The sequence below is a fragment of the Anser anser genome (assembly GCF_964211835.1).
Source record: "Anser anser genome assembly, chromosome: 5".
Taxonomy (NCBI): Eukaryota; Metazoa; Chordata; class Aves; order Anseriformes; family Anatidae; genus Anser; species Anser anser.
The window spans coordinates 13,815,242-13,842,870 of NC_139725.1; the positions used below are offsets into that span (position 1 = coordinate 13,815,242).

General features: G+C 44.8%; 1 protein-coding gene across 3 annotated transcripts; it reads left to right on the plus strand.

Moving 5' to 3' along the window:
- Positions 1 to 27,629, plus strand: SYT13 (synaptotagmin 13). Of its 3 annotated transcripts, XM_083840497.1 has the most exons (7): positions 1 to 455; positions 655 to 846; positions 13,048 to 13,270; positions 15,202 to 15,342; positions 16,980 to 17,293; positions 21,524 to 21,653; positions 21,898 to 27,629. In XM_083840497.1, the coding sequence occupies exons 2-7, from the start codon at positions 664 to 666 to the stop codon at positions 22,200 to 22,202; spliced, it is 1,296 nt and encodes a 431-aa protein (XP_083696623.1). In that variant the 5' UTR covers positions 1 to 455; positions 655 to 663; the 3' UTR covers positions 22,203 to 27,629. The 3 variants fall into 3 exon arrangements, with proteins under 3 accessions (XP_083696623.1, XP_083696622.1, XP_083696624.1); XM_083840496.1 differs by having other exon boundaries at positions 2 to 846; XM_083840498.1 differs by having other exon boundaries at positions 3 to 846; positions 15,208 to 15,342.

Sequence of the window (27,629 nt, forward strand, 5' to 3'; positions counted from 1 at the left end):
GGGACGGTGCTTAATTCTTGCAGCTGTTCGTTCCCCAGCCTCTGAAGAGTGGTAAAGTTTTGCCTGACATACAAGCAGGCTTTGCTCTGACCATATAGTGCTATCATGCAGTGAAATCATAACTGGGGTTCTCAGACCAGCACCTTTTGGCAATCACTATCTTTGCCTTAAGACAGAAAAAAATTAACCTTTTGAGCAAATCAGCAGGCTAGACATCAGGATAGCTAGAGAGCAGATTAAACATTTGGATGCACTTTCTGTGAGTTAGCTAGCAAGGCCCAGCCCCTTCTGCTGACGTCCTTCCTCTCTATCACACATCAGACTTTTCCCAGTGGAGCTGGAGAACAGGCTTCAATGAAAACTGCCTGTTTGCAGCTATATGGAGATTGCAGGCACCACAATTACTATTTCTTCTACCTGACCTGGAGCAGAAACTCCATCATCAGGATAGAAAGGTAGCCTTGTTGCCTAGCAAAGGTGGGATGATTTATCTCTGTCTCTAGATTGGTCCCTTTTCTTTGCTGCACAAGAGAATTGTTTTCAGACTTCCAAGGAGAATGAAGCCAGGCTAGAAATCACAGTGGATGTGTTAGAGCTGCTCTCCCAGGGAAGAGAAGGAGTCACAGGTTTTCTGTGCTTTTTGTTTCTGTGCAGCTCAGGACAATGGTTTTATCTGCCCCAATTATAGCCCTTGGGGCTACCTTAGGGACTGCAACTAGCATCCTTGCACTCTGCGGTCTCACCTGCTTCTGCAAATGCAAGCAACCTGGGAAAGGACTCTCAGAAAAGGACCAAGATGAGGACATGGAAAATACTAAGCCCAGTGTGCTTCAGCCAGCCCAACAAGTAAGACACGATCTCTTCTTTACTCTGTGATTTTTCTTTAAATGCAGAGGGTGGGAATGCAACTTCTCTGTTAGGCTACTCAGCATGTGATTTATACTGCTTATTTATCTGCTTACCGGGTTCAGGATCTAACAGCAGGTTAATGGGAGGAGGACTGAGGGGAGCACAGAGACGGGAGCTGGGCGACCCACAGAATTGCCAGAGCAGGAGACAGCTGCCACACTGCCAAAAAGAAAGCTGCTAATGGCAAAAATAGGGGAGGAGGACTGGAAATGCTGCTCAGCTGTCAAGCTAGATCACAAGGGAAATCATTTCCTGAGGAGAGAAGGCTGGACTTTACCAGGTGGCACGCAGCATTGTAAAGAGGAGATGACTCCTGCTGGGATCTCCTGTAACAGCTATTTCTCTGACTCTATTCACATTATCTTATGGTTCCTGCAGGATAGTTCCCTGTCAACAGCTGGTTTCTTGTGAAAATCATCCCTTCTCCTCCCTCTGCCCCTCTGACGGGGAATTAATTGTGTGTGAAGTTAAAATCAGGCATTGAAATGATAATAAAAATGCTACTGAGAATCTGGACTGTGAGGACCGGACAATCTCAGCACACTGAATTGCTTTTTTACTTACAGTAAGAACAATGTGATGTACCAGTAATATCAGGCATCCCCATGTGTCTTTCTGTCTTGTTATAATCCAAAAAATCCCCCGATTTATTTCTGAGCCTAATGAAAGAGAGAGCAATGGGAGTCATAGGACACTTTTGGTATGCTTATTATTGGAAGCTGTCATTCAAAGTCAAATTTTTGACTGATTTTTTTGGTTGACTATAGGCTTCAGCAGGAGCTATAGCACTGGGCAGTCTCTGAAAGTATTAGCTGTTGGCTGTTGCTTTTGGTGTTTTTATATGCCTAAATCCTTTTCGGTTTTATCTAGCCATTCAACCAAACGTTATGCCATAGCAGCCAAGTCCAAAGGCCAATGATCCACTGTATAAAAGTCTTTGTTTGCCTTTTAATTATCTGAGGTGCCTATTATTTTTGTATTATTAAGGAGTGTAGCGGGAGTCCTAATTGAACTTCTCTGTAATGCTTATAATTACATTTTCAGTCTCTCTCTTGATACTGCTCTTAGGCTCTCAGTAAAGAGCCCTGGCATCCTCATGCTCCTGTTGCAGTTTGTTCTGATGAAAGAAGACCAAGTCTACTAATTGTATTCATAAAAGCTGGCGCAGAATAGCATTACACTAGCTTCTATTTACTGGGGATGGGAGTAGGCTCCACTGGCCATGGCTGAACATCTGCACTGAGCTTAGGACTTCTCCAGAAATTGCTGCTAATTCTGAGCGTTCATCCACAAGCATGGCCAATACTGGTTTGCATTTGCCTAGGATAAATTTTACCTGCTATCTTCCTTGTCTTCTTCGATAGCTTTTGTCTATCTTTTTTGATAGTTTTGTCATGTCCTTTCCAGTCTCCTTTCTTGTTTAACCCATACAAGTGATTTGCCAACTCCTGTATAAAGTAGGATGTTGAGATTTTCCATATTTACTGTTAAAATGAATGATAAATGTGTAACTTTGACGGTCATATCACTTTGCATAGCATTTTCTTCTAGCTGTTAGTGTCTGGGACAAAACTGCCTACAGATAACTTCTCCACCAATCTTTTCCTACAAGAGATTTTTTGTTCTTTTAGCTTGAAAAACTCCTAAATCTTTACCCTAATTCAGTCATTGGAACGGCCATTTTCTTTTACACAACCTTTTGGGAAATATTTTAGTAAAGTATTAATCCAGTCTGGAGCTTGTCCTTCAGGCTGTCACCTCTCTTGCATGACTGAAATAACTACTAAGTCACCATGAAGTCCAGTTAAGCCCTCAAGTCCAATTAAGCCTGCAGTACCCAGCATATCATAGGTTATGGTCCTCACAATATTTCTACACTTATCAAGTTTTGCCTTAACTTAATCCAGTGTTTGACCAATACAGAATCAAATTATTCAACCTACCCTCAGTGCATCACTCTTTCTTGAATGATTGTATGCTTTCAGCATTGTAGACTTTCTAATTAGAAGCATGACTCCTAATGTTACTGTTTTGTTGTTTTGTCTTTTTTTTTTTTAAAGAAATTTGGTCATATTATAGCAGCCTGTTGTGGTTTAACCCGGCTGGCAGCTAAACACCACACAGCCGTTCGCTCACCCTCCCCCCTCCCTCTCTGGGATGGGGGGAGAGAAACGGGAAAGTGAAGCCTGTGAGTTGAGATAAAGACGGTTTATTAAGACAGGAAAATAATAATAACAATAATAATAATAATAGTGATAATGGTAATAGTATTAACAATAATAATGTGTAAGAAAACAAGTGATGCACAATGCAATTGCTCACCACCCGCTGACCGATGCCCAGCCTATTCCCGAGCAGCCGGTCCCCCCACCCCGGCCAGCCACCCCTATATATTGTTTAGCATGACGTCAGATGGTATGGAATACCCCTTTGGCCAGTTTGGGTCAGCTGTCCTGGGTCTGTCCCCTCCCAGCTCCTGCTGCACCCCCAGCCTGCTCGCTGGCAGGACAGAGCAAGAAGCCGAAAAGTCCTTGGCCTGGTGTAAACACTGCTCTGCAACAATTAAAACATCAGCATGTTATCAGCGCTCTTCTCATCCTAATCCAAAACATAGCACCCTACCAGCTACTATGAGCTACTTAACTCTGTCCTAACTGGAACCAGGACAGATATCCACCCCTTATTCCATACCATTTATGTCATGCTCAGGTTACACTCTGTCCAATACATTCTAATTAATCACCATTTTCATCTATGATATATAGCAATCATGGTAGTGATGACATACATTATTATATAATAATTAACATACTACAATTCAACTCATGGGCTATTCTCACCCAGTATCAAATCCCCTTGAGGTACACACCGGACCTCCCCATTCTTTTGCATTACCCACCAAGTGCATCCAGGTCCCTGAGCAAAAGCAATTCCACGAATAGGTTTGCCTTTTCCTGAGGCAGGAGTAGCCCAGACTGTTTTACCCAGCATGTTTCTTACGTGCACTACAGGAACTTTATCCCCTTCTACAGTGCGTAACAGGTTTGATTGGGCAGGTCCAGTTCGGTTGGCAGATCCCCTGGTATTGACTAACCAGGTGGCCTTTGCCAAATGTGTATCCCAATTTTTGAATGTCCCAGCACCCATTGCTTTCAGTGTAGTCTTCAACAGTCCATTGTATCGTTCAACTTTTCCAGAGGCTGGTGCATGATAGGGGATGTGATACACCCACTCAATACCATGTTCTTTGGCCCAAGTGTCTATAAGGTTGTTTCGGAAATGAGTCCCGTTGTCTGACTCAATTCTCTCTGGGGTGCCATGTCGCCATAAGACTTGCTTTTCAAGGCCCAGGATAGTGTTCCGGGCGGTGGCATGGGGCACAGGATATGTTTCCAGCCATCCGGTGGTTGCTTCCACCATTGTAAGTACGTGGCGCTTGCCGTTGCGGGTTTGAGGGAGTGTGATGTAATCAATCTGCCAGGCCTCTCCATATTTATATTTCAGCCATCGTCCTCCATACCAAAGAGGTTTTGACCGTTTGGCTTGCTTGATTGCAGCACATGTTTCACAGTCATGAATAACCTGTGCTATAGTGTCCATGGTCAGGTCCACCCCTCGATCACGAGCCCATCTGTAGGTTGCATCTCTACCTTGATGGCCTGAGGTGTCATGGGCCCATCGGGCTATAAATAATTCACCTTTATGTTGCCAGTCCAGGTCCACCTGAGCCACTTCAATCTTAGCAGCCTGATCCACCTGCTGGTTGTTTTGGTGTTCTTCAGTAGCCCGATTCTTGGGCACATGAGCATCTACATGGCGTACCTTTACAACCAGGTTCTCTACCCGGGCAGCAATATCTTGCCACAATGCCGCAGCCCAGATGGGCTTGCGCCTGCGCTGCCAGTTGTTCTGCTTCCATTGCTGTAACCACCCCCACAGGGCATTTGCTACCATCCATGAATCAGTATAGAGATAGAGAACTGGCCACTTTTCTCGTTCAGCAATATCTAAAGCCAGCTGAATGGCTTTTACTTCTGCAAACTGACTCGATTCACCTTCTCCCTCAGCAGCTTCTGCAACTCGTCGTGTAGGACTCCATACAGCAGCTTTCCATCTCCGATGCTTTCCCACAATACGACAGGACCCGTCAGTGAACAAGGCATATTTCTTCTCATTTTCCGGTAGCTTGTTGTACAGGGGGGCTTCTTCAGCACGAACCACCTCCTCCTCTGGTGATATCCCAAAGTATTTGCCTTCTGGCCAGTCCATAATCACCTCCAAGATTCCTGGGCGACTGGGGTTTCCTATTCGAGCCCGCTGAGTAATCAGTGCAACCCACTTGCTCCATGTAGCATCAGTTGCATGATGCGTAGAGGGGACCCTTCCTTTGAACATCCAGCCTAGTACCGGCAGTCGGGGTGCCAGGAGGAGCTGCGCTTCAGTACCGACCACTTCCGAAGCAGATCGAACTCCTTCATATGCTGCCAATATCTCCTTTTCAGTTGGAGTATAGCGGGCTTCAGATCCTCTGTATCCCCGACTCCAAAACCCCAGGGGTCGACCTCGAGTTTCCCCAGGTTCTTTCTGCCAGAGGCTCCAGGTGGGACCATTCTCTCCGGCTGCGGTGTAGAGCACATTCTTTACATCTGGTCCTGTTCGGACTGGCCCGAGGGCTACTGCATGAACTATTTCCTGCTTAATTTGTTCAAAGGCTTGTCGTTGCTCAGGGCCCCATTCAAAAGCATTCTTCTTACGGGTTACTTGGTAGAGCGGGTTTACAATCAGACTGTAATTTGGAATATGCATTCTCCAAAACCCCACGACACCTAGGAAAGTTTGTGTTTCTTTTTTGCTAGTTGGTGGAGACATAGCTGTTATTTTGTTGATCACATCCATTGGGATTTGACGGCGTCCATCTTGCCATTTTATTCCTAAAAACTGGATCTCTCGTGCAGGTCCTTTAACTTTATTCTGTTTTATGGCAAAACCGGCCTTCAGAAGGATTTGGACTATTTTCTTCCCTTTCTCGAAAACTTCTTCTGCAGTGTCACCCCACACAATGATGTCATCGATGTACTGCAGGTGTTCAGGAGCTTCCCCCTGCTCCAGCGCAGACTGGATCAGTCCATGGCAAATGGTAGGGCTGTGTTTCCACCCCTGGGGCAGCCGATTCCAAGTATATTGGACTCCCCTCCAAGTGAAAGCAAACTGTGGCCTGCACTGTGCTGCTAGAGGGATGGAGAAAAATGCATTAGCGATATCAATTGTGGCATACCACTTGGCTGCCTTTGATTCCAGTTCATACTGGAGTTCTAGCATGTCCGGCACTGCAGCACTCAGTGGTGGCGTGACTTCGTTCAGGCCACGATAGTCCACTGTTAGTCTCCACTCACCATTAGACTTTCGCACTGGCCATATGGGACTATTAAAAGGTGAATGAGTCTTGCTGATCACTCCTTGGCTCTCCAGTTGACGAATTAGCTTATGGATGGGACTCAGGGAGTCTCGGTTGGTGCGATATTGCCGCCGGTGCACAGTTGTGGTAGCGATCGGCACTTGCTGTTCTTCAACCCTCAGCAACCCCACAACAGAAGGGTCCTCTGAGAGACCAGGCAAGGTAGACAACTGTTTAATGTCCTCTGTCTCCAAAGCAGCTATGCCAAAAGCCCAGCGGAACCCTTTTGGGTCCTTGAAATATCCTCTTCTAAGATAGTCTATGCCAAGGATGCACGGAGCATCTGGGCCAGTCACAATACGGTGCTTTTGCCACTCATTACCGGTTAGACTCACTTCAGCCTCCAATACAGTTAACTGCTGGGATCCCCCCGTCACACCATAAATACAGATGGGCTCTGGCCCTTTATAGCTTGATGGCATTAGAGTACATTGTGCACCGGTGTCTACCAAAGCCTTATACTTCTGTGCGTCTGACGTGCCAGGCCATCGAATCCACACAGTCCAATAAACTCGATTGTCCCTTTCCTCCCCCTGGCTGGAGGCAGGGCCCCTCTAGTCCTGGTCAGAATCTTCATTTCTGTGTTTAAAGGACTGCCTGCTGGAAGTTGGAGCAGCAAACCTTTCAGAGAACTCCTTTTTCCCAATTGTTTTCCTTTGCAATTCACGTACCCGTGCCTCTAGGGTCGCAGTAGATTTTCCATCCCATTTTCTCATATCCTCTCCATGGTCACGTAGGTAAAACCACAGGGTGGCGCGGTGTGTGTGCCCACCATATTGTCTTCCTTGCATAGATGAACGTTTACCCCTAATAGCTGAGACACTGGTTTGTACAGGTGGGGAGGAAAATAAACTCTCTTTAAGTTGGTGGATCTCTTCAGAAAGTTTCTCCAAAGCATTCTCTTTTAGCTGGTGGACACTGGTTCGTTCAGGTGAAGGGGAAGATAATCTTTCTTCAAGTTGGTGGATCTTTTCAGAAAGTTTCTCCAAAGCATTCTCTTTTAGCTGGTGGACACTGGTTCGTTCAGGTGGAGGGGAAGATAAATTCTCTTTAAGTTGGTGGACCTCTTCAGAGAGTTTCTCCACAGCTGAGACACAGGCCTTTAGGGAAGAGGAGAGATTTCCTTCGTACTGCCGGAGTATTTTAGTCACTTCATTCACTGTGGGATTCTCCTCCGTTTTCCAGGTTAGTATTGCCAATGAGTTGGCATATGATGATGGGGCACTCCGTACAAACTTCCGCCACATGGGTGGTGTACACTGGACTGCATCTGGATCTGTGGATGTTTGTGCGTCATCTAGGTCCTTATAAATTACTTCCCGTACGGCCAATTCCCTCAGGTACTGAATTCCCTTCTCCATGGTGGTCCATTTGCTTGGTAAACATACAAGTTCTTCCTTGAAGAGATACCTTTCCTTCACAGCTGACAGGAGACGCCTCCAGAGGCTGCGAGATTGTGCTCCATCTCCAATTGCTTTGTCAATGCATGCGTCCCTAGCAAGGGATCCCAGCCGCCTGGCTTCCTTGCCCTCCAATTCCACATAATTGGCTCCCGTGTCCCAGCACCGGAGCAGCCAGGTGACAAGCTGCTCGCCTATACAGCGACCAAAATCTTTTCGCACATCTCGTAGCTCACGCTGGTATAGAGTCCGGGTAATTACTGTTGATTTTCCGACATCCTCATCCTCATCTTCAGTCTCCTGCACCTTTGATGGCTGGTATGGAGTCCGGGTAGTTACTGTTGATTTTTCGCCATCCTCATCCTCATCTTCAGTCTCCTGCACCTTTGATGGCCCAGCCTCGTCTTCACTTCGCCCAGACTTAGCAGAAGACTGTCTGCGTTTTAAACGACCTGAGCCTCTATACCATTTTTTCACCTTGTCTACAGGGGCAACTTGCACTGCTACAGCTCGTTTCTCTGACCCAGCCACAGGGTCTGCCACAGGGGTTGGAATACCCTCTGCGGGGTCAACTTGCACTGCTACAGCTCGTTTCTCTGACCCAGACACAGGGTCTGCCACAGGGCTTGGAATACACTCTGCGGGGTCAACTTGCACTGCTACAGCTCGTTTCTCTGACCCAGACACAGGGTCTGCCACAGGGGTTGGGATACCCTCTGCGGGGTCAACTTGCACTGCTACAGCTCGTTTCTCTGACCCAGCCACAGGAGTGGGAGCAGCTGCACGAGCTGGGGCAGCTGCAGGAGCTGGGGCAGCTGCAGGAGCTGGAGCGGCTGCAGGAGCTGGAGCTGGAGCGGCTGCAGGAGCTGGAGCTGGAGTAGCTGCAGGAGCTGGAGCTGGAGCGGCTGCAGGAGCTGGAGCGGCTGCAGGAGCTGGAACTGGAACGGCTGCAGGAGCTGGAGCTGGAGTAGCTGCAGGAGCTGGAACTGGAGCGGCTGCAGGAGCTGGAGCGGCTGCAGGAGCTGGAGCTGGAGTAGCTGCAGGAGCTGGAGCTGGAGCGGCTGCAGGAGCTGGAGCGGCTGCAGGAGCTGGAGCGGCTGCAGGAGCTGGAGCTGGAGCGGCTGCAGGAGCTGGAGCTGGAGTAGCTGCAGGAGCTGGAGCTGGAGTAGCTGCAGGAGCTGGAACTGGAGCGGCTGCAGGAGCTGCAGCTGGAGCGGCTGCAGGAGCTGGAGCTAGGTTGCTAATAGCATCAATTGCAGCTCGATAGGCACAAGCCAGACCCCAGCACGCTACAGTGATTTGTGTCACTTTGGAACTGCCAGAGTCATGACACCTTTTTTTCAAGCATTCTGCCAGCTTTTTAGGATTTTGCAGTTGTTCAGGGGTGAATGTCCAAAACACTGGAGGTGACCACTGCTCTAGAAACCTGCCCATATCCTCCCACACTCCCTGCCACTCGCAACTATCCCGCCTCAAGACAGATCTCCGGATGAGATTCCTAAGTAGTTGTTTAACCCTCCACAAAATCTGAAGCGCATTCAGGAGACATAACAACAAGAGCAGGCTGGTCTGAGTATCCCAAGGATATTCAACATCTCGGAGAACCACCGTAACTAACTCGGGGGATAAGAGGGTGGTGGTGAAGGAGAAAGGGAGAGTGAACAGGTAGGGAAACATGTCTTCCCCTGTCCCCTTCACAGATTGGCTCCCTAACGAAAACAGGCAATAGGTGTAATTGCTAATAGTTTCCGAGATATGGGTTCCAAAGTATAGAGTCGACGTCAGTGCTGAGTACAAATACCAGGTTAAAGTCGTGACCAGATATTTCATCATTTCATAAGCCATTGTTACACCGCACAGTACCATAACAATCTTAAACCAGGGCCCGGAAAGGATAAACAGTGCAACAGGGAGCACATACAGAAAGTAACGCACCATAAAACTCAATTTGGAATACAGGTACAGCAGACTGGAGATTAAGGCAATCAACATCGTGACTAGCAACTATTAAGCAGGTCCAATACTTATACCAATTTTAGTTTAACACACTCTGGTCAGATTTGTCGATATCTCAACCCTTCGGGCCCCACGTTGGGCGCCAAAAAGACTGTTGTGGTTTAACCCGGCTGGCAGCTAAACACCACACAGCCGTTCGCTCACCCTCCCCCCTCCCTCTCTGGGATGGGGGGAGAGAAACGGGAAAGTGAAGCCTGTGAGTTGAGATAAAGACGGTTTATTAAGACAGGAAAATAATAATAACAATAATAATAATAATAGTGATAATGGTAATAGTATTAACAATAATAATGTGTAAGAAAACAAGTGATGCACAATGCAATTGCTCACCACCCGCTGACCGATGCCCAGCCTATTCCCGAGCAGCCGGTCCCCCCACCCCGGCCAGCCACCCCTATATATTGTTTAGCATGACGTCAGATGGTATGGAATACCCCTTTGGCCAGTTTGGGTCAGCTGTCCTGGGTCTGTCCCCTCCCAGCTCCTGCTGCACCCCCAGCCTGCTCGCTGGCAGGACAGAGCAAGAAGCCGAAAAGTCCTTGGCCTGGTGTAAACACTGCTCTGCAACAATTAAAACATCAGCATGTTATCAGCGCTCTTCTCATCCTAATCCAAAACATAGCACCCTACCAGCTACTATGAGCTACTTAACTCTGTCCTAACTGGAACCAGGACACAGCCGAATGAACATTCTGTCAGAGAAAGTGCAAAATGTTCTTAGTTTGCATATTCTGTATGTTTAACAATTCTTTCCAATTAAAATAGTTTTGTTGCCAGGAACATGCATTCACTCTCCTGTCACTGATTCAGAATTAGTCTATATTCCTTGAAGGAATGAAACTCAAATTGAGTTCTGAGCCTGTGTCTCAGTTTTATCATCTCTGTCTACGTTTATAAATTGTCCTGTCAGGACTTTTTTCCAACTGCATTAGTACACTGTATGTCCTAGTCAGTGTTTGGCATACTTAATTATTGAAGCCTGTCAGGGCCACTGATTCTGATAAACAGAGATGACAAAAGAAAGATGAAGCAAGACTGCATTTTATCCACTTGGCATGTCTCCCATGACACTGATGCTTGTATTTGCTATAGATAGAGGCTCCCCATGGACATGCCCTGCATATTTGAGAAGGAAGAGTTCAAACACAAAGATACATCTACAGAACAATTAATAAGTGCTGTAAATTTGCAAAGTGTCAGCAATGGGTGCAGATTAAACATGCCTAAACACATCCAGCAGTGGCAGCAATCTAGTGCATTGTCTGAGTGATGCTGGGCAGGCACCCAGAAGGGTTAGCTGGAGCCTCCTAGCTAATTTTGTTTTCTTCGCTTTCACACGTTTTATGCAGAACTATATGAGTTTTCCTTTATTTAAGATATCGCTGCTGATTTGCAAAGGGAACTTCCATAGGACATTGCTCTGTAACTAGATTAGCAGACAGCACTTGGGTACAGAGCTGGCAGCAAAGATAATAAACAGAAGCAGATGCAGTTGGAAGAGGGGGTGGGCTAGTCCCACTGTGCTTGCATATGTCTCTCATCTCTAATTCTGCAGAGCAGACAGACTAGAAGAATATTTAGACCCAGTGGAGCTCTTAGTCGCTGTGTGCTGATGGATTTCCTGACTAAATGTCTGGCTTTTAGTAAGTGGGGAAAAGATTATATTAACAATACCTCACATTTGTATAGTGTTTTTCATCCCAAAGGGTCCCAAAGTGCTTCATGCACACAGCTACCCAGGCATGCTGATCTGGTGTGATGCTCAGTGGCTAGTAGGAGAGCACGCTTATACAGAAGGTTTGGGAGAGAAAGAACAGCAGGCACTGGCTGCCATGGCAGGTACTTTGTGCATGTTAGGAGTCTTTGCAGAACAAAGATGACCTATTTTTTTTCAAGCTATTGTCTAGTTTTTCCTAACATATTTTGTTTGGTTGGTCTGTTTTAATTTTGAAGAATAGAAAACTGCATGTGAAACTTGGATGAGTAATTTCAAACTTCCTATGTATTTTAGTACTGATGAGGCTCACATCTCTAAAACAGGGATCTCACTACATTTTTATTATAGACCAGCACTGCATGACTTACATAATATCTAAGCTCAGCTGAATGCTAGGTGGGGATCTGCACACAGTGAGGTGTTTCTTTTTCAACTCCTATTTCAGAGTCCTTGAAATTAGACGAGAAAATGCTGTTATGTAGTAGACTTCCTAAACACCAGTGTACTGGCTGTCTTGAGAAGATGGAGTCTCTGACCTAATTAGCTCTTCACCACTGCCAAGTCCATGTAACTGTAGTGCCATGGTCTCCATAAGCAGAGTATGACGAAAGAGCTACAGTCCAAGACCGCTCTCTTTCTTCAGCTCTGTTTCTTAAGGAATAGGTATGCTCCCTCAGGACATCTGAACTGGGACCACAAAGTCCCAACACAGACAAGTGCCTCAGGGCACCATCTACATTCATTATTAACAGAAAACAATGAGACTAATGAAAAACTTTAATTACAATTACGAATGCCTCTTGGCTCTCCCTCACTCTAAACTTAATGCAGAATAGGTTGGCAGGCAGTGGGGTTGGAGTGAATCCCTCTGCACAGTAATCAACCCAAACGGCAGTTTTACTTCTCCTTTTTGTCTTCCATGCTTTTGAAACATTAATAGAATCTGATGAGAGGGTCAGAGTCATTTGCTAGTCAACTTTTGTTCTGTTGATGAATTCAAATATAAATGAATCAGGAATGATTTCAGTTGTGAGCAGAGGGGATTCTTTCCTGGGACGTAAAGAAAACATGACTGTTATATTCCACTGATATATTTTTCGTTGTTTGAGGAGAACGTAATTCTTTGTGCCAGCCTTTGCCCAGTCTGCCTGGGCATTACACCATCTTTCAAGTTCTTCCATTGATACCATGGTCAGCAATCAGCAGGGAAATAAAATGTTAAGTAACTCAGACAAATCAAAATGTCAATCCCTGTATAATAAAGGAGAACTCTGTGTCTGAGGGTCAGGTGGGGCTCTGGTCCTTAGAAACAACAGGTGTTTCTTGCTGCAACCAAACATCTGTAGAGGAGTGACTCTGAAAGGACATACACCAAGTAGAATGGTAACAGATTTGGCAAGAACATCTGGGCAGCAGCTTCTCTAACCAAAGAAATAATGACAGTAAGAATGACCAAGGGCACCATATTTTCTCCCTTTGTCTCAGCTCATTTAACACTGAAAGAATCAGAAGAATTAGTGCAAAGTAATAAACAACGTTTTAATTTTCAGTTCAACATTAAGAAAACAGCAGAGCCAGTCCAGCCTCGACCACTCCTGAAGTTTCCCAACATTTATGGCCCCAAACCAGTGGTAACTTCGCCTGAAATTGTTAACTACACACAGTATTCCTTGAAGACAACAGAAGAACCAGTTACTGGAAAACATACTGTTTTGGATGAGAACAGGATGAAGATACAAGTCAATGAAGAGCTTTTTGTTCTCCCTCAAAACGGTAAGAACATTTGGTCTTCAGACTGGGTGTAGATCTGTAACACTTTTGAGCATAATGTGATTGTAATTAGAGAAATAAACACTGAAATGAAGAGATGGGGTGCTTTTCACTCTCTTATCATGAACATTATGAGTTCTATTTTAAATATATGTGTTTACTAGAAAGTAATCATGGAGCACATCAGGACATTCAGATAACAAAGACATAATTGAAACTATTTTTTTTTTCCCTAAAAGTGCAAGAATTGCACTCTTGTTTTGAAGAATCTGTCTCAATGGAAGCAGACATTTTGTAGAAAAACATGTATTTAGAGTAAAGTTTTAGTGAGAGCAGTTGCCACAGTATGGGTGGAATACTTGGCTAAAACTAGGCAGAATTGCTCCTCCAGAAGAAATGCTGGCTGTCCAGCAACTGTCCCTGTCAGGGACATCAGCAGCATTGGTTCAAATTTGTACTTTAGTTTCCTTGCTTCTTTACTTCCACCAGTTCTGTGAGATGGTCTTGGTTGGTTGTAATGTGAAGTGAAACCAAAGGCTGACACCTAAGACCTTTTTGCCAAACAGAATTCTTGTTTTCCAGCCAGCCCAAATGGTAGCATGCCAAAGCCTGGAACATAAGATTCCTGGAGCATACAAAAAAATGCAATGTTAATTATATACATCTGGCAGCAAGTCTGGGTTGCTTCCACACTGATTTTTACCTTCACAGCTGTCTTTTTAACAGCATAATTGACTCTTATGGTTACCATGTTACCACATTAATGAAACCTTACTGAAGATTTGCCAGAGGCACAATGCCATCTGTCATGATTTTTTTTAGAGCATTTATTTTTTAAAATTGCTTGAGATTATATTTTTGTCCTTCGGGGAAGAGGATTGCCACATGCATCCCTACACCCTGAGACTTATGAGTATGCAAAATCAAGGAGTACTATGGGAAGCAGCTGCATTAGAGGAAAAGACTGTCTGAGCCACATCCTTCAGTGTCAGGAAGAATATTACAGGGTGGAGAGCCTGAAGGATGATTGCTGCGTGCAGGATAAAGCTTTACATAATTGTGTTGGTGTAAGAGCCTCTCTGCACTGGTAATGGCACAAGTTTACTTCCTTCTGTGCCTGATTTCATAGCTCAAGTATTGCTGAAATTAAGCCAGATTTGTTGCATTCTCCTTTTGGTACCACATTGAACAGATACGGACCATGGATGAAACTTTTAGGAGGAAATGTGCTGGTCTCATTATTGTTGTCTGTGTGAGTCAGGACCGACCTTGCAGACAATAGATTTTGATGCCAAAAAGCTGTGGCTTCCCTTTTGGTCTTGCCATTTGCTTTATTTCAGTATGAAATATGTAGCCAGCTTCAAAATCACATGTGGAGAAACTGCCTCAAAGCTTCCCAAGCTCATGATCTTTAACCTGGTTAAATGCTACATGAATAAATGTCATATTGGCCTTCTGCATGACAAAGACTGTAGAGTTAAACTAAAAAAAAAAAAACCTTATAGAGGTCTGAATTAATGCAGAGAAGAACACAAGATGCAATTCAGCAATGTATGTAACAAAACAAACAACAAACCTAAACGAAACAGTATAAAACGATAGTGTAGATAAAAACAAACAAAAAAAATATATAAAACAAGAGTGTAGTTTAAGCATCTTGACTTAGGCACAAGGTAAAAGAGCAAATCTGTGATGCAACGTAGAGCACACAATGGTGAAGAGAGCAGGAAGCTTGTCCGGGTGCTGTAGAAGACCTGAAAGTGTGAGAAGAGAAAGCAAGAAGGAGATTCGGTGAGGGAAGAAGAAGGAACAGAAGTGATATTCCTGCATACAAAGTGCAGGCATAGTAAGACATTTAGAAGAGTTGAGTCCAGACATGGTGCGTTTCTCCTTCTTGGAAGGTGAAGACTTGCTTGCTAATGGGGTTACTTCAGTTTCAGGTGTGGTAAAAGATGTGTGTGTCACGGAGCACTTGAACCCTGAGAGGGCAGCCAGCTGTAACCAGGTCCCTGAACTGCGCTACTCCCTCACATACGATCAAGAAAAAGCTGAGCTGCGTGTGGCCCTTCTGGAAGGTAAGGGGCTGAGTTCTGCTACTAGTGATTCTCTGTCTGGAAGGTACAAGACACCTTCTGATTTTATAGAGAGTTCCCCTCCCACATTAAAATCAACATATTTCCCCAGAACCGCTGGATGTTTCATTGGCAGCTGCATTTGCAGAATAGAAATACCTAGAGATGTCAGTGCTCGAATGAATGTGCAGGGCATGGCTTGGGAGCAATCTGTTGCACAGCTCAGAAGCAGAAGCCAGGAACCAGGATGGACTCCTCTAGTCCCAGCCCTGGTACAAAGCAACCTCTTATTTAATTTTTACTTTGGGGATAGGGGAGGGGATCTGCTATCTCCTTCCTCTCTGTGACTTCTTATCTTCAACATGACCCACTCCCTACTGCCTCGTGCTCAGGCCAAGTTAGAAGGTGAGTTGTAGACACCAGACTTACCCTGTAGGCCCCTGAGGAAGAAGGTCCCTCTGGCACCGCCTGGCCAGGCGGCTGGGCTCTGCGGCACTCTCTGAAGTAGAGACTGACAACCGTAACAGCTTCTCTGCTCAGGGCTGGAGCTTCATCGGTTCCTCTGGGAAAGTAAAATAAGCTGACTGAATAATTCATGCACAGTGCAGATCTCTGTGGAAGCCTAATCAAATCACACCCTCTGAAGTGAGAATTGAATGGGTGCTAAACGGCGGCTGCTGCTGTGGGCCGACTGGAGCAGCAATCCCTCCCACAGCCTCTGCTGCCCTGCAGGGTGGATGCCCTGGGCTGCCGGCATGGCCCTTCTGCAAGCCTGCTCCTCCCTGGGTGCCCCAGTGCCACTCAAGCTGTGTCTGCTCTGCTCTCCAGCTCCTCTCCCCCAGAAATCGGGGGACTACAGTTTTCTGTGGGGCCTGGCAGCTCAGGAACAGCTCTCCTCAGACTGACTGCAGCAGGGACTTCAGTTTTGCCCACGGAGTCCTGCTGTTCCATGACCCCTCTAGGGAAGGAGTGCTCCTCTTGCTGCACAGAAGGCAGTGTAATTCTCTTGATGCAGAAGAGGAGCATAAAATGCCATTCTCATTCTAGACTTTTCAACATAAAAGGGATATAAAAATAGGGATCAATGTCTCTTGACACAGATCTTTTGGGCTGTGGGGTGGCTTCTGAAGGAGTTATTTGCCAGAGGTTGGACAAGCAGAATGTAATAACCCTTAGGCATATCCCGCCCTGGCCTGCAGGTGTGGATGTGTGCCAGGAGAGAGCTCTCTCCCGTCTCTGATGCTTATGAGTGACAATGCTGCTTCTAAACCTCTTTAAGAAGCTTTCTTTGTGTGCCAAGGTAAAGGTAAATGGGAGCTCCCTGTCCCTGTGCCATGCTGTGTCTCATCTCATTGCTGCTCTGCATCTTCAACAGAGCATGTTTCTTTGAACTCAGGTGATGGTCTCCCAAACACCAACAGCATCCTTCTGCAGCGACAGAAGGACAAAGACATTGTGCAACATGAGGAAAACACCACAGCATGGACTCATGGCTTAGTCTGCTCTGTGCAAGCAGGAACTGGAGTCAGTGTCTATGTGGCTGTTTTATTTTATGGCTCTTATGAAATAAGCAATTTAGCCACCAATATTTATGGGCTGTCTTTTATGAGAGGTCCTTAAAGTCAATCCTTCCTTTCCAGCTATGCATGGCAGAATGAGCGGTGACCAGGATGCTGGCTGCCATTGCTACATACTGGGCACACTGGTGAGCAAGTCTGGCATTGCTGAAGCCCAGACAGAGCTGAAGAAGAAGGTGCTTCACACCCTCTGGGAGGAGGTCTTGCGGTTCCCATTAACCGAGGAGGAGATGCCAGAGGGGACACTGACTCTCACCCTGAGAAACTGCGACAAGTTCTCCAGACACAGCATTGTGGGGGAACTCAAACTGAGCCTTGCTGACATAGAGGACTCCTTTGGGATGGCCCAGTGGGAAAGGCTAAAGATGCCAGAGAAGGTATGGACTAAGTCTGTGTTGGTAGACCAGAAACTCCTTTTTTTTTTGGAAAAAAACCTCCAAAACTCTCCAAAAAAAAAACAGTGTTTTTTTTTGGAGAAGAGAAGCCCTCTTCCAAAACAGCTGCATGTCCTTGGGTGGGTGGCTCTGTTCATTTGGGCCCAGGTTTGGCCTGGTGATGTGACTGCAGAGGTCACTTAGCACTGCTATGTGTTGACTTCACCATTTCAGAAAGCAATCAAAAGCCCATCAACCCAGTCCCTGCATCTACAACTCCCAGCATGTGTGCCAAAGCTCTCTTTCCCCCTCCCTCAATTACATGACAATCTGACACTGATATCTGCAATTCAAAGTCTATGTTTAGAAGATACGTGAGTTTCTGTGTGTTAATGATGCAGGGACTGTGGTAGCAAAAGTTCAGCGACCAGACTGTGCCTACACTGCAGGAAGGAGGGACTCTGCCGTGCTGGGTGGGGTAGGGTACATGGTAGCAATTGAATGAGCCCTTAGCTATTCAAGTGAAACACATTGATGGGACCAAAATGCTGAACTGAAGACAAGGAGCCGTTGCTCCTCAGTACAATCAGCCCAGCAGCGCTATTTGTTCTGGCTGATGTCAAAATATCACCCATTGCATTGTATTTTTTTTATTATTATTATTATTATTTTTTGGTGGGCGTTGTTGTTTTGTTTCGTTTTTTGTTTTTATGACAAAACTTATCTTTCTTTTGTTATCCACATCTTCCCAGTCGCACAGACAGGGAAAATAGGGGAAAGGATTCCAACAGTATTTGAAGTATGTACAGGGAGTGCCTCATTTGTATTAACATTTTACAAGCAAATTTCCTCAGGAACCTTTTCCCTGCTGTAAACTAGATTATTCTAGCAGCAGCAATATGCTTAACAACATAGCAGCAGGACACTGCTATTGTTGCTTATAGTACATGGCTACAAACAGCTACCTACTGTACTCTGGTATGGCACAAGGTGAGCGATGCAAAATAACACTAGTGTTGTTGCTAACCCTGCTATAATAAATTATTGCTTGTCACCATTGGGGGTGAGAGCTCTCCACTGAGCTGGTCATAGTCACAGAGTAGATTGTTTCTGATTTCCAATATTGCTAATTTATCTGATCACCGCTTGAATGCTAATAGGGCCGCCTATTCTGAAAAAAAAACTCTGGCAGAGAAAGGGGCAGAAGAAATAAATGGGTGGTCTGAATCAGTTTCATAAAGCAGAAGGCTAAATAGGTACCTAATAGCTGCAAGTTGAGCTGAGACCCCAGATTGTTACTTCAAAAAAAGATGTCCAAAAAAAACCCTATTCCAATATAAGCCATAATAATTTTAATTCCCAGACCAAGATAGACAGAGCTCTCTCTGATCCCTAATCTACTGTAGTATCTGCTTTGTAAACAATACCCAAGAAGCAGCCAGTCCACGGCAATGGTCAGTTTTCACTCGTACACCTACCTGACAGAGTCCTGACATACTGGGTACTCTGGGACACACAGAAACAGGACAACACTCATTGCTTCTCCAGGCTGACAGCACAAGGTTACCACTAACAGTACTGCTGAACAGTGCCCCAGTTTGAGTTGAGGATGTGCAGTGAAAGCTGAATTTGCGTCATCTGGGACCTGAGAGAGCCAACCGTTGCACAGATAGCTTATATACAGATCCTGAATCATTCATTGAGAACCAGAGCGGGAGGGAGTGAGGAAGAGCTGATCAAAAAAGAGCAGCTATTTTTGACAGCATCCATCTAGGAACAAAGTTACTGGTCTTTGTTTAAAGTCTGACATTTCCTTGAAAAGCTGTGTGCTGCAGAATTTTTATTCCTAGCCTCCCGGTAATTCTCCCACACACAAGGAAAAGCTCAGAGGGAAGCTTACAGCTAACCAGGTAGTGCAATTAGTATTCAGGAATTCATGGAGTGCTGTGAGCAATGCAAAACATAGATACTGCAGACTGATATCCTTATCTTGTCTTCCTTCCCTCCCAGTGCTTTGCTAATGACAGTGATGATAGCGGCTGCTTGCATAGCACCTTCCCTTTTGTGATTTCATGGTGTCTTGCACATGTAATTCACCGATGACCCCCTGATGCCTGTTATCCTCAGTGCACAGAAAGGAAGACTGAAGCTCTGGCAGTTGTGTGAATTCGCTAGGCTGTAGCACAAAGTGCTGGTTATGAATTTACAAGGGAAAAAACAAACAAACACAACAGAAAGAGTGAGAAGGAACCCGTGGCTCAGTCTCTTCATGCAAAACTCCAGCAGAAACCAACCATTACAGGTTTTGGTTTCATGTGGATACAGGCTGGTCAAGAATTTGATCAGAACATAAGAGGCTAAAAAGCCATAAGCACAACATGTGATGTGTGTGTACAATGTGTGTGTACAACATGTGTGTGTGCACGTGTGCATTCACACCTGCCACCCTCTTTCTACCTCTCAACCTTTACTGTATCTATCTGTGCCTGGAGGTAAAGGAACCTTATTATAGCCAAGAGCTATAGAGTGAGACCTGGTGAGAAACAGGGTGGATGCATAAGCAAAAAAAACCCAGTTTATAACTTGACTTAAACTGTGTTTTTGTATTGAGGTGGTATTTGGATTGGTCCCTCCATGTACAAACACCTATTCTGTTGTCGTGGACACACAGCCACTTAAATCTGCCTCTGCTTTTGTGTTTCTTTTTCTTAGATTCACTTGCATTTAGGACAGGATTTCTGTAAGTGAAACACATACAAGCCTTTCCTTGCTACCTGAGTGTATGAAGGAAGATTTACTTGTGCTGATTGGGGATTGAATTTCAGGCTTCCCTGCTAATGGCCTCCCACCTGATTTGTGCAGGACAAATAAATCATTCAAAGCAGACACTGAGGACAGCTATGCTTTCTGGAGACTCAATCAGCTCACAGGGAGCGTACAGGGGGCCTGTCCTTGCCTGTTGCAAGAAACCTGGTGAAAACTCAATTTGAAATATTTATGGCTCACTTAAAACGGCAAGTGGAGAGCACAGAAATGGCCTGGAGAAGGGCTGTCTGCCCTAAAGCTTGTAGATCACGCTAAGGAGTCCAAAGGGAGTCTATTGAATTGACATTGGCTTTCTGTGACTCTTCTGGGTCGTTAACCACACACTAAAACAGATTTCTGTCACAAGCTTGCACTCACCAAGAGAGCAGCCATTCCCTTTCGCCCCTCGCCACAGGCCCGCAGCTTCTCCTCATCCAGCTCCTGCCAGGCCGCAGCGCTGCTTTCCTAGGCGAGGTCAGGTCCTGGCGCGATCGTTTCCCTCCTGCCCTGCCTACGGGGATACTTGTGCAGAGTGAGAGACGGGAGGAAAGGTCAGGAGGCTAAGAGGCCAATTGCTGATGGGAGGAAAGGAATAAAAGGACAGAACAAGCAAGCAAACAAACAAAACCCACTGCCAACAAAAAAAACACCACCAAACAAACAAAACAAAACAAAACAAAACAAAACAAAACAAAACAAAAAAACAACCACCACCACCACCAACAACAACAACAAACAAAGCATGGTCTCCTGAAGTGAATGCTTGATTGTTCAGAGCATTTGACCCGGAGGAAATCCCACCTGGGCAGCAGGGCTGTTCACAGGCTGAGGGAGGACAGGCCAGGAAGGAAAGGTAAAACTGACAGAGGGCTTTAGGTTGGCTGTTGTTTTTTCTAATACCAGATAAGGGTTAAAGAAGGTTCAACACTGGCTCCAGAGTATGGCTGTGTGGCACAATCCAAGGTATTGCTTGGCAGTTAGTTAGTGGAACCTGCCGCCATGTCTGGTCAGAGCCCCCTCACACAAATGACAAGCGAATTATGAAAAGCAGTAATGGAAGTAGGGGATATAAATAAAGGACAGCTATATAGTTTCTCTTAAAACAAGTATCCACCTATTTGCACACAGTTCAGTCCCAAATTCTTTTCTTCTTACTAAATATGACACTAAAAGTAGCTGTTGGGAAGCAGTTGCTTTCCAGCAGCAGAAGAAAGAAGTAACCCATGTGAGCTGGGCCTTATGAGTGAAGGAACCGTCTCAGACATGTTTCCTGGTTTATTCTCACCCCTTTTAATTTTAAAGACTCCTGTAGAGAGACAACTTGGTCAGTCTATGACCTTACACCCATCCCCTTGTACTATTCAGTTTTCCTAATGTTATGGCCCAGATTGTATCAAAAATTAACCCCTCCTGTATCTTCATTTCCAGGAGCCATCTACAGGCCATGGAGAGGTTCTGCTGTCTGTCAGCTACCTGCCGGCAGCTAACCGCCTGCTTGTGGTGATTATTAAGGCTAAAAATCTCCATTCCAAGCAGCTGAAAGATCTACTTGGAAATGGTGAGTGGAATAGTGAGTGGAACAGCACTAAACAGAGATTATTGTTTCTGCTGTGCCTAGAAAGAAAGTGGGGAGGATGGTATTTGGCAGAAAAAATATATTTGGCTTAGAAAGCTAGAGACTTAATAGTTTTTAAAAGTGAAAATCAAAACCCCCAAGATCATATTCTATCACTCAGCCTGATGTCATCAGTAAAATTTCCCTTGTGTTCATTCTATTGCATGATCTCTCTGTGCTTCTATAGATGTTTCTGTCAAGGTGACACTGAGGCATCAGTCCTTGAAGCTGAAGAAGAAGCAGACCAAACGTGCAAAACACAAGATCAACCCTGTCTGGAATGAGATGATCATGTTTGAGGTGCCTCATGAGCTACTGCGTGCCTCCAGTGTGGAGCTGGAAATGCTGAGCCAGGATGCTGCTGGCCAGAGCCATGTGCTCGGCAAGTGCAGCCTGGGATTGCACGTCACAGGAACGGAGAGGAACCACTGGGAAGAAATGCTGAGAAACCCCAGGAGACAAATTGCCATGTGGCACCAACTCCACATGTAGGTACACCATGATTACTGCCAACCAGATTTCCACCAAGCCTCTGAGCGTGGAGGAATAAGCTGCATTTCACCTTCCACCTTCCCATACACAAAGCGGCCTGGCACAGCATTCTTCTTAGGCCACCCTCCCTAATTTCCTGCCAAAAGAATGCCTCATGATAGCCCAGGGAACTGTCTGGAAAATGTATTTAGAGGACAATCTCTCACCCAATCAAGTGGTCCTCTGAAAAAGGGGCTTGGCTGTCTAGATGGTTTGAATTACTTTTATTAGCCTGCCCATTGACATCTCTGTGAGGTCCCTGTTTCTGTAGAGGAGCAGAGGGAAGCAGAGGAATCATGGAAATTTAAGCTGCTCCTTGGCATCTGGCACTGTCACCCAAGTTCCTGTTGAGGGCTGGCTCCATTATTACAAACATGCAGCAGCCATTTTGCCAGCCACTGTCTTTCACAATGCTTTATAAGATCGTAAGAAATGAAGATCACAACATTAATGTTGACTCCTGACCCGAAGTAGTAGTATGAAGGAAAGAGAGAAGCCATGTGGAAGCATAGGCCAATTTACAGTAGATGGATATCTAGAAATAGAGAAAACAGAAGAGAGACAGTCAATACTATCATCCTGTGTAACCTTTGAAGCAAACACTGCCAAATAAGAAGTCAAATACTTTCCTTCACTTTTGTTTCCTAGAGTGTTCGATATCTTAGATTTAAGGTTCATAAAAATTGTTGAAAGCACAAATGTTTCATGATCCTATGATAGAATACCCGTATTTTCTATCTTTCTATAATGTCACCCAAAAGACCCTAAACATGGACAAACAGTTATTATGGATGTTACCTCCAAAATCTTGGACCAAATCCTTCTGCTTACTGACATTTTTTCTGTTTGGGAATTTCTGATCTGGAAAAGTCTCAAATACACTAATTATAATCCAGGCAGCATCTAAGACTAGACAAAATAAGTGGGATCATTTCATACCTTAGCAAATGATTGATGGTTTTGGTTTGACAGTTAACTATGACACTCAAATCCTCATACCAGCATTACTTGAAGACAACCCTTAAGAACTGTGATGAATTTCATCACTTCCAGACAGAAGGAATTCACTGACCAGACAGACTCTCTAGGGCTGTTTTTTTGTGTGTGCACTTTCAAGATTTGACGTGGCTTAAATGTTACTGTTTACTCTCCTTTTATTGTCTAGATGGACTGAAAAGCTGGAATTGGCAGCAATGATGTTATGACCTCAAATGCACACTGCTTGTTCTACCACTTTGTTTCAAGTAGTAGACACAGCTTTGAGGGACATGCATGGGGACAAGACATCTAAAAATATGAGAACTGAATCATATGGTTTGTAGCACTGAAAAACTCTGAGAACTTTTTTTTTTTCCCCAGGGTCAGCTTGACCCTCTATTTATTTCAAAATATTAAGCTAGGCTTTATCTAGAATCCATCCCATTTTGCTGGTTTAGTCAAACAAGTCTAGCAAATTGTCATGTGAAGGATACTACCCTGTAGAGAAAGTGAAAACAACCAGAATCAGTCTCTGAAAACTGGCTGAAGTGCCAGGCACAGAAGTTTATGAACAGAGGGGTGATGTTCAGCTGGAAGCCACTCACTATTATTGACTGGGGCTGGTATTGGGACCAACTCTGTTTAACATCTTCATTAAAGACCTGAACAACCGGATGGAGTGCACCCTCAGCAAGTTTGCTGAGTTTGATCCTTGGAGAAGATCAGAGAGAGAGAGAGAGAGAAAGGAAGGAAGGAAGGAAGGAAGGAAGGAAGGAAGGAAGGAAGGAAGGAAGGAAGGAAGGAAGGAAGGAAGGAAGGAAGGAAGGAAGGAAGGAAGGAAGGAAGGAAGGAAGGAAGGAAGGAAGGAAGGAAGGAAGGAAAAAATCCTTTTTTACTGTGAAGATGATCAAACACTGGAACAAGTTTCCAAGAGAGGTTGTTGATCCTTGGAGACACTCAAACCTGCCTGGACATGGTGCTGGACAACCTGCTGTAGTTTACCCTGGCTTGAGCAGGGATGGGGTTGGACAAGATGAGATCTTCAGAGGTCCTTTCCAACCTCAGTGATGTTGTGACTCTGTGAGCAAATCAACAAGGTCAAGGTACACTGGAAAACATTATCCATACACTGCTATTCCCATTATAGGTGGTGTAGCCAGAAGTTACAGGATCACTTTGAAGAAAGTGGTAAAAACAGCTTTGACCAAGCAAACAAACAGAAAAGCAAAATATGCCAATGACTCTTATACCTAATGATTTCATCTCTGATATTGCTCCACTGGCTAGGGGGGATTTAAACAAAAAAGGAATAGGTTTTGTTTTTTGCTCTATGGGCTTTTGTTTATTAAGAAAAAGATGTAGGATTCTGTGAATAAACTAGACACAGCAGAGATTTAGTTGATAGAGCATTCTTACTAGTAGCTGTGTTCATGATTTGTCTGTATGTGTTCCTATAGATTTGGAATAATGTTTTCCATTTAAGTGCAAAATTTGTTGTCATGTTGGCGTACTCTACCTATAGTTTTCTGGCAGTGCTGCAGTTTTCTTCTTTCTTTTTAGGATAATGATAAGAAGGATAACTTCATGGTATGATGCTATTTGGCTGGCACTGAAAGCCTGAAGGGCCAAATATTTGTCTTGCTTCCAAGAGATTTCTCTAGTTCTGCCTCCTGCTTATTTTAATGAGCCTTTTATAACGTCTTGGTGACTGATTGTAAACAGCATTATCTGCCTCTGCCCCTGGTGATTTTGGCACACCCTGTAATTAGATAGCAATCCTACAGCATCTAAGAAATAGCCCCTTGAAATCTGATTTTGCTGTGAAAAAGAATAATGTCCTCTTTTACAGCAGAAAAAGATGTATATACAGATGAACACAAAACTTTCTTAGGGGCAAAGTGGTGGCATTCATGTTAAAGACTGGTGTTGTTCCCTCCTTTGCTGCATCAGAATTGAAATGGACAAGAGGAGTACAAATGTATGCATCTCTCCTGGTTCGACCTTTTTTGTTTTCTGGCATTTTAGCCTGGGAAGAATGTTTTTTGCATTCACCATAGTCTTAACAACCTGCCAGGTGTTGGTTTAACGAGGCAGCTGTTTGTTCAGGGACTAAAAGGCAGTGCAGTTAAGGGTGCTGGCTCCCACGAGCAGAAGGAATGCTGCGTACGTGTGGTACTGGAGGGGCAGGGACGCCCAGCCCGGGCCCTTTTGAACTCTGTTAATAGGGGCTGTTTGTCATCACATTCCTGCACCTGTCCAGGACCCTGCCCTTATCCCAGGTAACCAACCGCCTGTATCACATGTTTAGCCATGCTTGTATGTCCCTGAGCCCCAGCACCCCGTGGGCCACAGGAGCTGAGCAGGCCCAAGGAGATGAACTGTGCAGTTACTGTGGTAGATGGCAACATTATAAATATAAACAAAAAGTATTGGAAATTCGCAGTGTCATCATATCAAGTAGCTTCAGCAATATGAGGAGTAAAAGTATCACTTCAGTGTAAAATTGCCGGAGAAGTCAGGCAGACAGCCCCATGGTTTTCAGTTCCTGAAGCTGTAAATACAGGACTATCAGCGAGCGTGACTGACGTCTTAAATTAAGGGCTGCTGCTTATAAACTGCATTGTATGAGAAGAAGCTAAAAAAAAAGCAGCTATGACAATTAATGTTCGTAAGCTCTGTGTGTGACCAAGCAGCCAGGTATTTAGATTCCCCAGTGGTGATTCAGCGGTTGCACAGATCATTCTGCCTACTATAACCCACTAACATGAAGGTGCAAGTATGGCTGTAAGTGAAGTAGGGAGGAAGGAAAAAAAATGCAGTCTATCTGGTCAGAAAGAACAGTCCTTTTCACAAAGCGCCAGGGGACAGGGACTCTGAGGACGGGGGTTCACTATCCCTCATCCAGTGACAGAAACCAAATGACACTGCTGCTGTCAGACAGAATGAGAAATGCAGTTCCCGTATTGCATCCAGCATCCCCTGGGAGAGCTGGTCTTCTGCTGAGACCTCTGTTCAGAGGAGGGAACTGAGAGGCCAGAAGAAGTAACCTGTGGCTACATTAAGGTGCTATTTGGTCAAAGCATAGATGATAGCCATACGTTGTTTTGCCTTGGCCTGCCCTCAGAGCTAGATCTTCCCAAACAAATGACCTAGTTTGATTTTAGTCTATTTGTGCTACTGTAAAAGAGACAAAAAAAGGACAGATCACCAATAGTCCCTAAAACATCTCTGGGATATTTTAGAGTCATTACTACCCTTGGCCACCTTCCTGAGTTGTAAGGGGCACTGGTTGCAGCTTGTCTCCTCTAAGTGTAGCACTTTTTCAGTGGACAACTTATTTCCCTCATTTCTTGTCCCAAATATCCTTGCATGATGTTAGGAACCATCTTTGCTTTGCAAAGAGGTAACACTTCAGAAATTAATGGAAAATTCCCTTCAACAGGACTGGGATAAGTCTGGGAAATTTTTTAGGCTCAACTATTCTCCCAGGCATTACTGTGCTTTCAACACTTTGAACAAAAGTACTCTGATTTTTTTTAGCATCTGTCATCAGTACTTTGTGGGAGTAGTGTCCCAAGACACACATTTTTTACTGGAATGGAGAAGGTTGTAATTTGGGCTCTAGAAATACAGCCCAAGGTTTACCCAAATTTTCCTGATGTGTGTGAATCTGAGATTCTGGACATGATCTTCATCATGTTACTTTAATTACTTGCTTCCTGTGATGACCATTGAAAAGGCAAACTGTGTAGTGATTTTTCACATCAGCGCTGCCACCTCTGCAGCATAAAGACACAATAGCTGTAAATTGCATACTGTGCATTACACCTCAACTGTTCTTCACCACTGGCAAGCACATGATTCATAGACAGCAATATGGTGGGAAATAGTTTAAAAACTGTATCAATAGCAGGGGTCTGAGTTAAGCACAATGACATTTAGTTAAATCCGGGAGCCAAGGTAGCTTGGACCACGCTTCTTGCACTCTTTTGGAGGTCAGTTTGAAGTTTGATTGGATTGAAGGGCAGAGCTTTGGCAGCATCTTTTATGTGTTTCAGAATGTAGCGATGTCTCAAAATGAATTTGGTTCGTGTGCTGAAAGATAAGCATGATGAGCAAATATAAATACTTGACACTTTATATTGTTTTATTTTGTGTTGGTAATATCAAACTCTACAACAATAGTGGCAAAGTGAAGTAGTGTTTTGTGGCCTTCCAGCATGAGAAGGCTTTTCTGCTTACTCAGTCCTTCAGTGTTTGAATGTGTTTATTGTACAGAGCAGATATTGTTTGTCAAGACTATATTGTACGCACAGTCCAAAGCACAAACAAGAGCATGAGTCTCAACCATTGTGTCTAATGTTACAGCACAAAATGTAAATCACCACAAGTAAATAATTCCAAACTGTA